Source organism: Pyrus communis, chromosome 16, assembly GCF_041283825.1.
Source record: "Pyrus communis isolate YQ-2024b chromosome 16, ASM4128382v1, whole genome shotgun sequence".
NCBI classification, from domain to species: domain Eukaryota; kingdom Viridiplantae; phylum Streptophyta; class Magnoliopsida; order Rosales; family Rosaceae; genus Pyrus; species Pyrus communis.
Genome location: NC_142580.1, coordinates 18,593,246 through 18,612,014, shown reverse-complemented (window position 1 = coordinate 18,612,014; position 18,769 = coordinate 18,593,246). Strand labels below are relative to the sequence as shown.

The 18,769-nt window shown below is 36.3% G+C and overlaps 1 protein-coding gene and 1 long non-coding RNA gene across 3 annotated transcripts; both read right to left on the bottom strand.

Moving 5' to 3' along the window:
- Positions 1-2,304: 2,304 nt before the first annotated feature.
- On the bottom strand, positions 2,305-4,640 carry LOC137730695 (uncharacterized). Its single transcript, XR_015957569.1, has 3 exons — positions 4,568-4,640; positions 3,581-3,680; positions 2,305-3,440 (listed from the first exon to the last, which is right to left on the bottom strand). It is a non-coding gene; the product is annotated as an uncharacterized LOC137730695 (long non-coding RNA).
- Positions 4,641-13,093: 8,453 nt separating this feature from the next.
- LOC137732062 (protein CHLOROPLAST IMPORT APPARATUS 2) lies at positions 13,094-16,738 on the bottom strand. 2 transcript variants are annotated; one of them, XR_015958026.1, is made up of 3 exons: positions 14,968-16,738; positions 14,023-14,173; positions 13,094-13,408 (listed from the first exon to the last, which is right to left on the bottom strand). XR_015958026.1 is itself a non-coding variant. In XM_068471358.2 (3 exons), exons 1-3 carry the CDS (start codon positions 16,051-16,053, stop codon positions 13,349-13,351), a joined length of 1,302 nt encoding a protein of 433 aa, XP_068327459.2. In that variant the 5' UTR covers positions 16,054-16,738; the 3' UTR covers positions 13,094-13,348. The 2 variants fall into 2 exon arrangements, 1 of the variants encoding a protein (XP_068327459.2); XM_068471358.2 differs by having other exon boundaries at positions 14,023-14,178.
- Between the last annotated feature and the right edge of the window lie 2,031 nt (positions 16,739-18,769).

The window sequence follows — 18,769 nt, the reverse complement described above, 5'->3', positions numbered from 1 at the left end:
CGAGACAAAAAAAATTAAATACGACATGAACAGACATTTCAGATGCGATCATCATATGACTAGGAAATTTCTTTAGGACTTTAGAATTGTATAGCACATGTCTTGAAATTGTAACTTCCTCACTTTTCGTCCCTACATCTTAAGGTACTGCTTGGTCATTTCAACTTTCTCACTTCCCTTCAGCTAACATGTACTCCATTATTACTCAAAAACTAACATTTTAATTATTTCTTTTAGTTAATTAAAAAATAATTAAATTTTTAATTTTGCATGCTAGTGGAATACACATAACATGAGTAGACGTGCAAAGATTGAAACGAGAAGGTAAATGAGAAGGTTGCTAGCATTGTCCCTTGCATATTTTTCCAAGTGAAGGTAGAAAAAAGAGAAATCATGAAGAAAACTTATCCCTCCTAATAATCACAAAAATGGTAGGATTGAGTGGAACTTCACGATGCGTCTATCTTCTACCTTCATGTCACAAAATATGTAGGTTAACATTCATATTTATATTCAACGTTGATCGGATCTAGTGGACTATTCAAATCAAGTCAATCCTAGACATCAAGCGAGCTTTTAAGTTGAATTCTCATCATGACATTCATTTCGAAACTATCATGTGAATTCAATAGCTTGATACCAACAATTTGCATACTCAAGCTCCCACTTCTCCAACACTTCCATTACATCACATTAACTAAATCAAACCAAAATTATTTGTGAATAATGAATTAATTCATTTTATTCAATCAAATTGAATTAATTTCATTTATTTATTCAAAACAATTCAGAATAATTGAACTGTAAACTATATTTTTAAAGAAAACCTTTGATAATATCTTAATTCAGGTTAAATCTGATTCTTGATAAATTTCTGAAACATGAAATAAATAAATAAATAAAGAGTTAGTTTCTTCTTACCACAATCTTACACTGGATGAAAACGTTACGTAGTTGAACGTCTAAATGTAAAATGTAAAGTCATAGTCCGACAACATAGCATGTTAGATTTCTGAAGAGCAATCGTTCTTCTAGAAAGCCTACACCATAAGTTAGAATGACGGGGAAGGAAAAACACAAACCACAAAACCCAATTCTCAAATTCTACATTTCTACTAAGCTTATTCCAAAATTTTACTAATTCAAGTAAAAAATATAATTGTAGTGATAGTAGAAAATATAGAAGAGAGATATGTATTTTGTATAGTTTTCCAAAGTTTTCAACCGTTCCCCTTCCGAAGTCCTGAAACATCCAATTTCGGGCTGTTGCAAACCTTAGGAACGTCTTGCTTTGGTCTTACACTTGATTTTTAACCCCTGAAATCAAATTAACAATTGTTACATTAAACAGTGAAAAAAGAGGAGAAAGGTGAGAAGCAGAAAGTAAAAAGAAGAAAAATTGCAAAGCAATCAAGCAAGTAAACAATCAGATTATAACAGAAATGAACTCAAAAGGATTCCACTGTACCATTTAATAAACGAGGTGAGAAACTACTGAATCTCTACGTACTCATTGTGTTGCTTGTTGGGCAAGAGGTCTATGAGGCTTTGGAGCTGAGAGAAACCAAACAATACGATCAGTTAAAGAAATGAAGAAAAAGCTCAAATACTTCAACCAGATGATGAATGTTACAAGCAACAAATATTAACAAAGGTTGTGATTATGACATCAAACTTATACTACGTACTGGTATCCTCCAATGAGTAAAGCATTTGACAAATTATAAAATGTATAAGTAACGATTAGCCTCCAGAAAATATAAATTATACCATTAGGGTTTCCCTGCTCATAAAAATTGCGAAAAAGAGAGACTGCTTCTATTGCCATATCCCTTCAGTGCATTTGAAACCTTTCCCCTCTGGAGTTGCACCACTATTCAACATACATAATGTGCGACTGAGAGACAATCATGTTGGCTACAAGACCGGAGACAGAAGCCAAGAACATTATAGTGCATTGATTATAATTTATAAAATTTGCACCGCATGGCAATAATAGACTTAACATGTAAAAATATTTGAAATAATAGACTCACATGTAACATATTTGCAATAATAGACATAACATGTAAACATATGTGAAATAATAGAATACAGTCTCCAGAAAGATATAGCTTCCCTTGCGTTTTTTCATCATCGCTAAAGAAAAAGATACAGAAAATTTTGCACAACCTCTTCAGCATTATCTACAACTTGTTGAAAAACCCGCCCACTAGACCTTGTTCTTTAAGGTAACCAACGGCAATAGACTAAACTAACAAATCTAGAAAAACTTAGAAACACAAAAGAATTATATTGGTTCGGCAGAACTTTTGCCTACATCCAGTTGTGATTTCTCTAGGTAGAGAAATCACCGCTCCTTTAATTAATAATAGAGATTACAGAACTTTTGCAAACCCTAGAACTAATCTCACTCTCGGCTGTCTCTGGTTGTTTTCTCTCTTAAAATTAAGCCTTACCGCACCCTATTTATAGGCATAGGGCAGGTTTACATGTCCTAAGGTTGATTGAATTCCTATTTCTAAGTGGATTAGGAAATTACACTTATCCAAATCCAAATAGACTTCTAGAAATCCAAACCTAAATTGAATAAGGAAAACTGAAATTCTTTCCTAATCCCTCTAGGACAAGAATCGGCATTCATCTAATTTTCCTAAAACAAACCCAAACCGACTAGGACATATTTGACGAGCCAAAAATCCTAACACAACTAAGGAATCACAAAAAAAAAAAAAAAAAAAACACTTCCAGTTCACCTCTTATAGCCAAGTCCATGATAGGCAACATCCTCTTTCTATATGTTAGGATTGTTTGTGCTATCTAACAAGGTGAACGTATTGATTAACTCATCAAGAATCCACTAATTAGGTGCAGACATCCTACCACTAAATATGGAGGAAACAATCAACCATAAGAAAAATTTTAAGGCCTAAACTCGAACTCCTCTCATCGGCACATTCCTCCAATAAAACTCGGCATAATATTGATAACGAAAAGATATCATCAGACATTCTCAACACACCATCGTTAGTGAAGAGATCTCATGTTTTGTCATATTAAATTGAAGATGGAAATTATGTGCATATATGCATAAAATGCATTTCATATATGAATCTTGTGGTGCGTGTATCTGTCCATTCACAGTAGGTAAAGATACTTATGTAGTTCCCTACAATTTTTGGACCAAGAACTGTTTCTTAGAAAGGTACATCAAAACAAGGTAACAGTTGGTAAAAGATTTCCAAGAGAAAATAATGACTAGGGAAAACACTACAAAAACTGACTCAAATCTTGCTTGTGATGTGGGTTCAGAAATAAACCTCGTTTGTGGCTCAGAGCTACTTAAGTGCAACGACAATACTAATCCACACCCACCAAATTTGTCATTGGCACAACCATAAAATACTTCCTTTATTCCTAAACATGGGAGGAAGGGTCACCTATACATTGATCCAAGTGACAAAGGGAAAGAGAAAAAAGTGTCAACATTTATATGCAAATTATAAGAAAAGGAGCATACCAATAAATGATAAAGCCACTGCACACATTATGCATGGCTCGCATGTAACATAGAGTTTACATTTTGAAAACTTTTCGGCAACTTCTAACTTTGAAAGCCTATGTTCTCTCCACTGCTCAAGAAGAGTATCAAAGGCTTCCATCTCTGCGTGCCTTGTAGCCTGCAAATTTATGACGAGCATAGTAAATAAGAAACTCATATTCCAATTTCATAAGGCTTACATATGAAACATAGTTCTCATGAACATTAAACAAAGCAAACAAGTACCAAACACAAATCTTATAAATTATAATAACGATATACATGTAAGAAAGACTCCCAAAGAATGTTTTATATAGTCAGTATATTTTGAAACATTTGATCCAAGAAGTTAACCATAGAGCAGTACTTTTGGGTCAAAGTAGAAGGCAGGAAAAATATAAGAACAGTAAACGAGCATGATCGAACTGAAGATCCACCCAACCACATTGAAACGGGGAACACATTGAAGATGCAAGAATAAGTACACAAACAATGAACAATCATCAAGATATTTGAGTAAATGCATTAACTGGGTTCCATCATTTCCTTGTGGTTCCAAGGAAAACAGTCTTTAAGGTATGTTTGGGTGAGGAACTTTCAAATTTTAGGGATCCAATGATGAAGAGATGGATCACAAAAAGCTAAATGAGAGGGATTACAAATGCACCACATGAGCATTACAAAAGGCATGTAAAAGGGATTTGCAAATGACTACCTGAAAGAAATCATTTAGAAATTCCTCTCACATTGCAATGCATATGTGGTGCATTTCCTACTTCTTCCTATCTAACTTTTTTGTGATCCATTTCTTCTTTATCTTGCTTAAATGCCTTAGAATTTTGAGGTCCCTCACCCAAACATACCCTATGAGATACACAATTAAAATGTGAAAAATATTTTTATGAGAAAACTAGAAACATGACAAGGTGTTGGGATTTTCGCTAAATGAAAAGAATTCTCAGAAACAAATATCCAGATAAACAGGAACAATTGCTTCTTAAGCTTCAGAACCAATGGTAAACTTACATTTCGTGTCTCATTAGTTCGATTTCTTCCCGAGGCTATGACCTTCCCATCTTCAACAATCACACAGTTGTTCAATCAAATTTATAGATTAGAAAAATGCATTAATACAAAATAAGCCTTGATTTTTAACAAAAGAAGCAATTGAGCGCATGTTGTATCCAACTTCAAGAAGGTGATGAGAAGAATAAAAAGATGAGATGGGCGTATGATACTTTACATTTTTTAATTCGGCTTGGGAAACTTAATAAAGTGAAAAGTTGTGTTACCCCTACATTCTTGCCCCAAATGAGCTTAAAGCCTGCTTTCAAAATTCAGAATGAGAATAATTTTTAAGTTAAGCATATATAACAAGCTAAAGTAAAATAAACCACAGCTAAATCATCTCTCTAATAGAGGTGGACCTACTTGTCTAATAGATGGTTTAGATGTGGTCTCCCTAGCATTACCCCAAGGTAAATGAACCAATTTCCAGCAATTATGTGTGTTAGGTTTTGGTTCCTTTTTTTCTTAGTCCTATTTTGTTTAGGATTGAATTAGGAAAGTTAAGGTGCACATATTCTTGTCTTACAAGGATTAGGAGAAAACTAGTTTTTTAGTTCAATTAGATTAGGAATCCTCAAAGTAGAAACAGAATAGGAATGCAAGTGTGCTTTCCTATCCCAGATAGATTAGGAGACCTAATCAGATTATAAGAATGTAAACCGCACCATGTACTTATAGATAGAGTGCAGCAAGGGTTGAAAAGCTAGCAGAAAACAAAGAGACAACCAAGAGAAGAAAAGCATTAGTTCTAGGGTTTACAAAAGTATTGTATACTCTATTATTAATCAATGAAGTCGTGGTTTCTTTACCTAGAGAAATCACAAGAGGACTTAGACAAAAGTTCGGTAGAACTAGTATAAATCTTGTGTGTTTCTAGTTATTCTTTATTTGCTAAGTTTAGTCTATTGACGGAAACATCACAAGATCCAAAGGAGAGTCAAAATAACAACAATTGATATCAAAAGCTTGGTTCAAAGTGTTCCTGCGATGGCCAGTGGAAAGGAGACCATAAACCTAAAAAGCTTAAGGCTTAGGTTATAACATTTTGATGGCAAGGATGACTTCATTAATTGGCAAAGAATGATGAAGAGCATATTGATACAGCAGGAGTTGGATGATGCACTCCTTGGTACGACTATGATAGAAGCAACATGGACGAAGATTCTTAAGAAGGCCAAGAGTTCCATCGAGATTCATCTCACAAAATGAGTCAAGCCAACATCACTGAAACGATGACTGCTAAGGAAGCATGGGACAAGTTGGAGAAAGTTATATGGGCAAAAACCGTGTCTAATAAACTGTTTCCCAAGGATGAACTATTAGGGCTTCAATTGGAAGAATGAGTTGATGTTGAAGATCAAGTATGCAGGATCCAAAATTGCATAGCCAATCTTTGAAAGATCGAAGAAACTTACAAAGATGATGATATGACTATCATCTTGCAAAGGTATCTACCTCGTCTTACAAGCACTTTTGAACAACTTTATTATTTGGAAAGAAGTCCCTACAACTTGAAGACGTAATTCAAGCCCCTTCAGTCATATGCAAAAGTGAATGACATAATTGAAAGCTCTCAAGGCCCTAATGCCTTAGGAAATGAGAGGGGACGGGACGGGAAAAGACGAAGGAAGAGAAGAATAGCAATAAGGGTTGGTCAAAATCCAAGAAGAAAAAGAAAAAAAAGAAGGAAGGTTGCTTTGAATGTGGTTATACCGATCAATGGAAAAGGAACAACAAGATTTGGAAGGAGAAGAAAACCAAGATGGAATGAAGCTCAGGTTCAGCTAATGCAATCATCGAAGAAGAGAGTGACGAGGAGCTTCATTGTACAACATTAGGCTCCAAGGCTTTCACAAGTTAGATTTTGGATACCAGAAGCACATTCCATATGTGTGTAGTAAAAGAATGGTTTGATACCTACAAGATGGTCAACAATGAAAAAGTTTTAATGGGGGGTTGATTCGCCATGTCTTATAGGGGAATCAACATTATCACAATTAGGGTGTTTTATGGAGTGGGTATAGTACTAACGCAGGAAGACTCAAGGTGACCAAGGAGATTTGGGTTGAAAAGGTTTGCATGACAACAACGCTGCAAATTTCCTTAAAAAGAAAGTGTCGGCAAAAACAATCAAGCATTTCTTGACATCTTGTTGATTGATTAAGGTGGAGCCTCCTCACTTGAGGTGCAATGAGGCAAGAAGAAGTTTGCCAAGGTGAAGGTTCTTGAAGATTTCCAGAGCTGCTAAAAGAAGGTTCAAAGATATTTTTAGAGTACTATTTTGTTTAGGACTGTATTATGAATGCTAAGGCAAATTGCACCCTAAAAGAGTTTTTGTCCTACAAGGATTACGAGAGAATTAAGTTGTCATGTGCAATTAGATTAGGAATCCTAAAAGCAGAAACAAAATAAGAATGCAAGTGTGCTTTCCTATCGCAAATAGATTAGGAGACCTAATCAGATTACAGGAGTGTAAACTGCACTCTACACTTATACATGGGATGCGACAAGGGCTGAAAAAGCTAGGAGAAAAAAGAGAGGCAGCCAAAAGAAGAGAAGGCTTAGTTCTAGGGTTTCCAAAAGTATTGTAGACTTTATTTGCTAAGTTCATTCCATTGTCGGATACCTCAAAGAACAAGATCGAAAAGAGAGTCGAGATAACAACAATGTGATCAAAGGGGGAAAACAGGTGAGTACAAAGCTCAAGGGTATAAAGTGTTGGAAATATGCCCTGAAAGTCAATCTTTGGAAGAAACCTTTCAGGACAATGAATTGATGTATATATATGACTCTTATACATCGGAAGGCAAAGATACTAATTAGGACTATCTCAATGAACAAAATATGTCCTAAATAGTGAATCCATGGACAATGGATCGATGGAAGAAGTAACCTAATGATGTTAGATTACAGAGACCTTCTTCTCATAACCATCATGTCCAAAAAGGTTCCTGGTCATAGGATTGTCGGAGGGACACTGACAATCCATAGACCGGTACATACTATGTCCGCTTCAATTGGAAGGATGGAAAGTCTCATCCCATTCGTGTAGCGACACTAAGACAAGTATGTAGGTGCTCATTAAGGGAATGAGTTCACTGAACACAATCGAACGAGAGTACTTGCATGGAGGTCTACTCACATGTCCAAGCAAGTAACTCTAATGGTTGGAATAATGTAAGTAATCCTTTGACCTGAGGCATCGTCGTTGTCTTGTGGTTAAGTACTTAATCTTTGATTATGTTAAAGTCATTCCGTTCGCGAGTGTCCAAGGCATCGTTGGGGTTAAGCCACTTAGCCATGAAGGCAAGTGAATGCGCAACAAGGAATCTCTAATCCTCGATAAGAGAGGATGAATACTCTAATCCTCGAAGTATCGAGCGTAATAAAGGAAAGCGTTCCTATACGTCTCAAATGAATCATATAAGAAGGAATAATCACATTAGGGGTTTGACATTATAAATCCATACCCTAGTAATGTGATTGAGAGTATTGTTTTAGAGAAGGATCGAATTACATTGTAATTCCAACTGAATAGGTTCTCCGAATAACTTCTACATTAGCTTGGGTAGCCATGATATATGGTTAGATGTCACTCATGGCTTGTGAGTTCTTCTAAATGATTAAATGTAGTCATCAAAAGGAAGGTGAATTAAAAGTAAGTTTTAATTCACTAAGTGATTGGATAATCAATTGGATTGGTGCCAATCACCTCACTGCCTTGCTAATTAGAACCTAAAAGATTGTTCACCAATACACTCTTGTAGTGAGTAACTAATGGATGAAGGAAATAATTAATTGGATTAATTAAGTGTTTTGATTAATTTAGAAAGTCTAAAGAAATCATAAAAGCGATAAAGATCGTTTTGGGCTTATAGAAACGTTCGGGTTTAATTAGGCCCATTGGGCCAAAACCCATTGGGCTTTTATTCAAGCATTGGATGACTTGAAATAATTAAAAGCCCAAAGCCCAAACCAAACACATATGACCGGCCAAAGAGAAGGAGAGAGAAGGTCAATTGATGACTTGTTTCTTTATGTAATAAAAGGAACATTATAGTGAAAGATTCATTAGGGTTTTGATGTGTTCTAAAACAACAAAAGAGAAAAAGAAAAGCTCTCTCTCTTGAACACAAAGGGCCGGCCACCAAGGGGGTGATTTAACTAATCATCTATACACCCTTTTGGTTATTCCTTCATCTTTCTCATTACAAAGTGGGTGAGGATCTTTAGAGGTTTTCATATCTTTGGAAACTTGAAGAGAACCTAGGAGCACTTACTATACAAAGTGGAGGAAGCAAGGAGGGAGGCTAGGCTCAAGGAGTTTGAGGAGCAAAGATCTTGGAGGTGGTCCATCCTTGGTCTAAGATCTAGATCAAGAGGTATAAAACTAAACCTCTAGTTTGTTCTTCTTATAAATTTTGTTTTGATGCATCTTATATAAACCTATGCATCTTGAAGGGGATTTGCATGACTATAGCTTTGATAAAATGTATGACATGCTTCCGTTGCTTTCGTATATAAATTTTGAATTGTATATGCATGCTAGTCACTAGAAATCCCACATGAATCTCATAGATTTCCCTTCATAAAGACTCTTAAAAGCATGACAAATAGAGTTCATGCAATTATCGGAAATCTTACCCAACAGGAACTTCGAGGTTGTCCAAAGCCTCATTTGCCTACAAATACGAAAGCATAACCAAATATAAAAGTTAAATACCAGAAAGCATAGAAAAAATTAATCACCCAAAAAATAACCATAAAAGGAATAAAGTAACGGCATGCACATCAATTGAATTCAAATGATACTAAGCGTTTCCATCAACAGCAACACATATTTTTGTTAAAAGATGGGAACCAGAACAACACTAATAGGCACTGGTAAACAAAAACACCAGGTCAACCCTACTATATTATATTTAGTCCGCCGATTACTATCCAAAACTTAAAATTACAGCCTCAACAGTACCTATTCCATAGCAAGACGCATAAATTCAAGGGTATGGTCAAGGAACTCTTCTCCAAGAGATGCCATCTGTTGTAAAATGAGGAAGAGGAGACAAATCTTAAAAGCAATTTAAAAATAAACGAAATATTGTAATTACATAATCAACTTAGTTTTGGGGAAAGGAATACTCCAGAATGCATACATGAGTTTGAGAGGTTGGGGTTCTACTACGATCCAACTAAGGAAATTTCGAAAGCAAAAGTACTTCCAATTAAAGTTAAAGATTTTGGTTCCCTTTTGTATGGAATGGATTGAGCTTCTTCTTTTTTTTTCTTTTTTTTGAACAATCAATATTATCTACACTAGGGGGGTGAGTTTAGCCTCATAATTATGTGGTTCAAATTCGCCTTTTGCAAGAATCGAACCTAAGATCTGTCACTTACAAATCAGATGGATACCACTAGACCGTGGTACTAAGTGAGGGCTGAGTGAGCTTTTGGTTGATCCCTCATTCACTTGTTTGCATTTTGTCCATTTTATTTTTAATACAATTGTTTCTTTGAAACCCTAGGCGCATTGATTGTATGCAAAACTATCTCGAAAATTCAAACACAAATATGTAAAGTCCGTCAATTTTATCCCCGATGATGGCGTTGAGCTCAACAACCCCGGAACCCAGCAAAACCCCCAATTTGAATAACAAATTATGTCAATCGAAATTTAAACAATCTAACAATCAATAAAAAATTCAAGGGGAAATCAAAATTTACCAGTCGAATAAGAAATTCAAATTAAAATATAAAACAAATTTGACAGAGCAATTAAAGGAAGAAGAGTACCAGGTGGATAGGGAGCTACTGTGAATGGAGTGGACTGTGGAGTTGGTGAGTGTGTTCATTGCTGTTGCAGGGGAAAAAGAAGAAAGGATAATAATTTGAAGGACACCAAGTGGCGTCGTCTCGTTCTTTTATTAAAATGGATATCTGTCTATCCGGATTTATCCGAACCATATAATCCATGTCGTCCCCTCAAATCATGCTGTCAAAATTTTATATTTTATTATTTTCTTGACGTGTTTCACGGGAAACAACGTCATAATGCGAGGTAGATTAAACTTTTTTATGGCAATTGGTGAGTCGAGCTTTACTCCTTTGCACATGAAGGGACAAAAAATAAAGTTTAAGATTTAATTAAATGTCCTTGTACTTATGAAAAAATATATGTAGTCAGGTCCGCTTCTGACTTGAAATTGTTTTGATCAGACCATTAAAAGTTGGAATTGTAGAATTTTGTATTAAAAATGGGGGAATTGAAAATTAGGAAAGACACAATTTGAAATTTTTTTCAAAAACCAGTTCATGTTTAAAAAATGGGAAAAAATTATTCTAGCGATAGGAGGGAATTTTGTTATAAAGAAACATAGGGAACATGTTACTTAGTATTACGGTCTAATGGTATTCTTTTTCACTTGAAAGTGAAAAGTCTTAGGTTTAATTCTCACTAAAAGCGAATTTCAACCACATTATTATGGCTAGCCCTGTCACATCCCGGCTTGGGCCTCCACCACATCTTAGGCTTAACTCCACCGTAGCACGATATTGTCCGCTTTGGGCCCTGACCATGCCATCACGGTTTTGTTTATGGGAACTCACACGAGAACTTCCTAGTAGGTCACCCATTCTGTGACATCCCACATCGCCCAGGGGAGTGATCCAAATGTATATTCCCATATCTACCTAGCACGAGGCTTTTTGGGAGCTCACTGGCTTCGGGTTCCGTAGGAACTCCGAAGTTAAGCGAGAAGGGGGCTAGAGCAATCCTATGATGGGTGACCCATTGAGAAGTTGCTCGTGAGTTCCCAAAAACAAAACCGTGAGGGAATGGTAAGCCCAAAGCGGACAATATCGTGCTACGGTGGTGGAGCGGGCCCGGGAAGTGATCCGTCCCGGGCCGGGATGTGAAACATTCTGGGAATGCTCTCGCCCGAACTCGCTTAACTTCGGAGTTTCGATGGAACCCAAAGCCACTGAGTTCCCAAAAAGCCTCATGCTAGGTAGAGATGGCAATATATATATATAAGGCATAGAGGATCCACTCCCCTGGGCGATGTGCGATCTTATAATTCACCCCCTTCCCTTAGGGGTCCGACGTCCTCGTCGGCGCACTTCCGGCCAGCCCAACGTCCTCGTCGACACACTTCCAGCTAGGGATTGGCTCTGATACCAAATTGTCATATCCCTGCCCAGGCGCCCACCACATCCCGGGCTCGACTCCACTATAGCACAATATTGTCTGCTTTGGGCCACAACCACGCCCTCACGGTTTTGTTTTTGGGAACTCACATGAGAACTTCCCAGTAGGTCACCCATCCTAGGATTGCTCTCGCCCGAACTCGCTTAACTTTGGAGTTTTGATGGAACCCGAAGCCAATAAGTTCCCAAATGGCCTCGTGCTAGGTAAAGATGGGAATATACATATAAGGCATAGAGGATCCACTCCCCTGGGAGATGTGGGGTCTTACAAGCCCAGTGTGAGACTTAGCCCACTTCCCCACCCCTTAGTGTAGATATTATCATTTGTTCAAAAACAAAAAAACAAAACATAGGGAACATGAATTTTTATGATAAACCAAACAGTGTAGAGAGTGCACCTAGCTGTCTTGCACTATAATCCACCTCATATTGGGCCTTGAACACCTAGAGTAGAGAAAGACAATTCAAACTTTCACGATTGTTTTCAAAATTGAATGAGAGATACCACTTACTTACGAGTTAGTCAGTAAACATATTAGGATTCACTACAAGAGGTATGTAAAACAATTGAAATGTGAAGGTTCGAGATCTAGTTTTCCAGAACAAAGATTATACGCATATGAAAACCGAAACCATTATATACAAGAGAGCAACCCAAGTAAACTACAACAAAAATAACTCCATTATGTGCTACTTAACCTCACAACCAAACTTCTGTAATTAAACAAACACGCAGTAGCTGCATATTTTGAGACATATTAAGTCACTTGATGAGCGATGAATTGTACTACTTATTTTATCCCAAAGAACTATATTTTATCCCTAAAAACTATATTTTATAATGATAGATTTGCTTTTAATTAAGGTCATTATATGCTAGTGTATTTTTATGGCTAGATTAACACGATAGAGAAATATATCTTGCTCTAATTAGCAAACCATTGTGCATTTTGAATATTAAAAGCTAAGATAATTGTGAGTGGAATGCAGGATGGCAATTGAAACCAAAATAGTGCACGTGATTACAACAAACGAGGTTGGCCTTCCTTCACTTCATAAAATTTCATAACTTGAGGAGAAACTCCTCCTCATTTCATTGAGAAGCCAACATGACAATATTAGAAGAGAAATACCACAAACGTGAGATCTAGTTAGTAAAACTATACGGATTGATTATGAGTCATTTGTAAAAATAGTTGGAATGCAAATCTAACTTTTCAATAGAAATATGAATACGCATATAAAAACCAAAACTCTATCATCGAAGATAACAACCCAAAATAATTTCAACTAAAATAACTTGATTTATGTGCTACTTGGGCCTCCTACAACAAAATCTCTTTACCCATTAAAAAGTAACTAGTCTAGTCTTCATCTCTTTGGCTTCTTTGCTAGTGTGAGAAACATAAAAGTCAAAATAATTAACAAAACAGGAGAACTAATTACTTAATTAATTAACAAAACAAAGGGAAAAGGGTAGAAAGAGAAAGAGGGGGCCAGAAAGTGTCCTATGGCCATGATCCAAGGGGAAAATCATCATATTTCCTTTTGTCTTTGAACGTTTGTGCTAGAATGTGGCCTTCTAACAAATCTTCCCTGAAACAAAATAAAGAAACCAACATCAGTCCCTGAAACAAAAATATAGTTTCTATGATAGGGAACAAGTATAACTAAAATGAGGCTTGGTGTTGCAGATGTGAGTGTATTCATATTATTTAGAACGGAACGTGCACTCTTACAAGTTAAAATCTTTCTCCCCGAAGTTCGAATTAGATTAAAATAGAATATCTCACTTGTATCAAAATAAGTTTTTGTTATTCTGTCTGGCCGATCTAATTTGTTTCTCAATTGAACTTCTATTTGTTAATAAGATGGTGTGTACATTGATCTTTAGTTACTTGTCAAGTAAGTTTTTACTAACAAGAATGAGAGAATGGAGAGAAGGTTTGGGAGGGGAAAAAAGAGAAGAAAACATAAATACTAATCATGAGAAACATGTTGTAAAGTAAGAATCATGACATCTTTATTTTTCTTTTTCGTTTATTTTGGGCTCAAATTCATCAATTCGGTGCTAAATTTACTATATTAGTGTGCTTCACCATTTGCACCCACATTCAAATCTCTTTCCACATCGTCTAGATAAATTAGTATATATTATTATTACTTGTAGAGAGAAAAAAAAAAAGAATGTTTTAGAAGAAAAAATGTACCTTCATTCTAGGTCGTCGATCGGCATTAGCTTTTCTGACTTGGTATCTGATCTTTTTAGAGAAGAGGCGGGTACGTCGTTTCTCCTTGTAGCGCAACACGCTAGCCTCCCTTAGTCCTCCAACATCCGAGAATAAATCAATATGCGCCAACCTGGCCTGCCCAAAACAAACCCAATGATCAACAAAATAATAAGTTATAGACAAAAATACAAGGACAATTCTGTCATTCTATTGTACATTCTTGACTTCCCAATAGATTATGGACCTAGAAAATAACCAATACCGCCTTCAATAAAATAATAAATATTTATGATTGTGTCCAAAAAGAAAAACCACAAAAAATACTTTGATTTTGACCCAAAAGATTAAAAAAAAGTAATGAATTGTAAATTAAAAATTAAATTTATGCTTTGTTTTAGACTAATAAATACTTTGGCACTTACGGCAAAGCGATCGGATTGGCAAAAATACAAGTGACTTCTCTGTCATTTGAGCTTAAAAATTGTTAAGTCAGGGTTCAGAATTTCTTTTAGCGAATGCAATTATACGACTCATTACAATTACAGTATCACGTAAGATAATATTAGTCAGAAGAATAATTTAAACAACTGTTCTCCCAAAATTTTTGTAAGTGAAGTTTTAAGGATAATGAAATTGAGATTTTTTTTTTTAACAACGATATCATGTACATTAAGAAAAAATAAGTGAAGTAAAAACAAATACTAAAAAACGGAACGGGCAAAAAATGAACAAAAAAAATATCAAACCAAAAATGGTAACAGAAAATAAATTAACGCCCAAAAGAAATTGCACACCGACTTTAATAGACTGACAAAAAACAGGGGAACTGATTTTTTTTTTATATTTTATTTTTCAAGCTCCGGAATTTGAACACGTTTAAGTTTTCCCGGAATTCGATTCCCTGGCAGGAGATGAGAAACGTACAGATACATCATTCCCCGCCGCTGCATCAGATCCCGGCATTTCCTCCGAAAACGGCGACGCTTTGTCCGACCAAGCATTCAAAACGTCGTCGTAGTCCAGTTTTAGCATCAGCCCAGGCTCCTCCTCCGCCGGGGGCTTCGGAATCGGATTCGCCTCCTTCGGCAATTCCGCCGCGGTTCTCGTTTCCAACACCGACAGCTTCTCCACCTTCTTCTTCTTCTTCTTCCCGGCTGTGGCCGCGGCTGGAGCCGGGGCGGAACACGACTGAGATTTGTTGAATCTGGGCGAGATTTCGAGAACATCGACGGTGGGAAAACTCCACCAGTTCCCATTATCGACGTGCCTCAACGGCTTCACTCCTCTTCTCGACCCGAACCCGAATTCGAATTTCCCGCCAAATCCGAGCCCCATTGGGTACCCATAACAGGAATTCCAGTTCGGATTTGAATTATTCATTTGCGCACCTCCATTTGTAGACTCATCCTCCAAGTCCATGTTCACACTCATACTTCCCATGATGCTATCAATCCCCTCTTCAATTTCCTCGTCGAGAATCGACTCCGCATCGAAGTCTTCCTCTTGAAAATTGTACACGTCGCACAACTCCATGGAATCGGAATTGCAATTCGGCTGGGAATCGAATTCCCCGGGACTCCGGCACGGTTTCTCGAACGAATTCAGGGACTTGGGCTCGAATTGGGAACTGGGTTTTTCCCGGATTGGGAGGTGGAGCAAGAACCCGGCATTTTCGGCTTCGATGACTCTGAAGGGCAGGAGCAATTCTGTGGATTGGTCGAAGAAAGAGTCGTGGGGTTTAGTGAATTTTCTGGGATTTGTGAAGTTCTTGGAAGAGAAGATGTTGGGGTACGCTGTGGAGAGCAATGCGGCGGCTTCGTTGTATGTTTGGTTTGGCCGTTTTCGAGGGGTACGAGGTTTTCTCGTCGAGATTGCGAGGCCGGAGTTGCTGGATTCCGAGAGAGTTGAGGACGGAGAAGAGGTGGAGGTGAAGGTTGATGTGGACGGCGATTTGACTATGTCAAGCTCGAAGGCATAGGTTCTTCCGCCGCCTCTTAGACACGAAGACATCTTTTGACGATTCCGAGGAACCAAAGGCGAAGACAGAGAATTTAGAAACACAAAACTCAGGCTGTTGGATTGAAGAGCATGCACAACAGGTGAGATGAAGTCATGGAATTGTTGAAATTCAAGTTGCTAAAATCCTTGCTTTAAAAGGACAGAGAGGAACTTGAAAAGGTACAAAACCCTAAACCCTAAAAGTAGAAGAAATGGTTTTTTTTTTTTTTTTTTTTGAAATGAAAAGTGGGAAAAGGCCAAGCAGTTTTTGTGTGATTAAAAAAGAAAGAACACCTGAGAAACGGGCTTTTTTTTTTTTCTGGAGTTGCAAAATTGGAGCAAAGGAATTAAAATTTGATGGGAAAAATGTTGAAAGTTGTTTCAGAAAAACCCAAGAAACGAAACCCCAAAAAGTTCATAGTATGTTTCTATTTTCCCTTGATAAAGAAGTGTCCCAAAACCCTAGAGAGAGAAGAAAACCCAAGTGACTAATCTATCAAGGGAAATAGTAACTGGGTCTTGGCAGATGGAGAAAAGGAATGGAAATATCCCAGAGAGGATAGTTACCCAATAAAGAAAATCGAATACTGTATATGCTGTGGAAATTCAGCACCAAAAACAGAAAGATTGAGGGGAGAGAGAGAAGAGGTGGAGTTTTTGGAGAGTAGGTGACGAGGCGGACCAAATAAAAAGAAGTAAAGAACCGTTGGGAGGCCTGTAAATATAGCACAAGCATATGAAGAGACAGATTCTATGTCGCTCTCTCCTCTTCTCTCTCTCTCTCTCTCTAAAGAGTAAAGAGGCCAGAGGGGCACTGTGAGACGGGGAAGTGCCCATGTATGAGTGATGGAGATGAGACACAGGAAGAGACAATGCTCAGCTTCAGCAGTTCTGCCTGTGGGACCCTTTTTCTTTTTTTCTGCCTTTTTTCCTTCTAATTTTCTCGCTACCTTTTTACCGTTTCAATCATTTTATCTTGAGTGCATTTTGCTCGCAACCATAATTAGAGTGTACGTTCATTATATTTCTAATCTAATTATTTATTATGTGTTATTTATTTAACTTTACTTAAATTTTATATTAAATGTTACTTTTTAAATTATGAAAAAAGTTAACCAATGTTAAGTAAAACAACAATCGAAAAATGATTAGGTGCATGGTAAACATACATCAAAGTTTAAGATGGTGAGAAAAAATGTTCCCTTTTATCTTGCTAATGTCACATCAATTAAATTCATGCTTCTTTTATTTTCTAGAAGATAAAATACAATTTGTTTTGATTTTATCATAACTTTTTTATTTCGATAACTAAATAAATTCATAGATGAAACTTAATTTCTTCTGACCTTAACTTTGTTCAAGTGGTTTGGGTAAAACAAAATGCGTTGTTCAAATGGTTACAGATGAAATACCTTGGGGATCTCTCGAGTCTTGGATTTATAGCTAAGGATGTCTAGGATTGGATGTCTCAGTCTCTCAAGGTATACGATTTTGTATATTCCTCATAGTTGTAACGGAGTAGCTCACTGTTTATCTAAGTCCAATTTACATAGTGATGACTCAAAAGTATGGTTCGAGGAACCCTCAGATTTCATTAGGGCTGTATTCATCCATAATTTGGCCTCTTAAGGGTTAATTTCAATAAAGATATCGTTTTACCTAAAGAAAACAAAAATTATGTAACATTTATTATTTTAGTTAGTTTTTGGGGGAAAAAAAATTGCTTAATTCTAATAATGCATAATTACAATTTGTATTTATGATTGTTTTTTTTTTTCTTCTTTTGTTTCTACGGCTTGGTAGGAATTCCTTTAATTCAAATGAGAAACATAAGAATTGAATTTATTTGGAGTCTTCCCACTCAACTTGTGTTTATATGAGATGGATCACATGCAACCACAGCTTTATTTTTTGATTAAAAGTTTGCCCAATTATCACAATTTCTATACATGATTAAATAATAATAATAGAAGCAACAACAACCCAATCATTGAACAACTTAAAAAGATTTTCTGAAGCTGATTAAAACAAAACAAAAAAAAAAAAAAAAAAAAAGCACCCACAAACACCAAATCTAATATTCATAAAAGAAAACATCATATCTATGATGTGTTCGATAACAAATTTGTTTTCATTTTTCAGTCTTCAATTATATAGAAAGCAGAGTAAGGAAAACTAATAAAAATAATTTGAAAACTTTGAGTTTTAACGATAAAGATAAAATAAAGAGTAAAGTGAATAGTACCAAAATTGATTTTTTAGTATAAAAATGTGGTTTTTTGTTAAAGTGAACAATATCAGTTTTCGTTAAAGTTCCCTAAATTATAGCAATGGTCCATCAACTTTAACCAAATTAGAGCAATGGTCCTTCAACTAAAAATCTATTACAATTGGTCCCTCACCTCATCAAAACGTGTAGCCATATTCCCTTTCATCAACTCTGTCAGAATTCTGTTATAATGAATTATGTTGGAATGACCATTGCTCCAACTGGGTTAAAATTGAGAGACCATTAATTTCTCCAGTTGGATTAAAGTTGAGGGACCATTGATGTAATTTTTTTCTTATTTGATTTTTCATATTTGCCTCTTAATTCAACCTCATGTGCATGGCACGTGACTCATTTTGACAAAATTTCTAACAAAATTGACGAAAATGATCATAGTTGCACGTTTTGATGAGTTGAGGGACCAATGACAATTGATTTTTAGTTGAGAGACCATTGCTT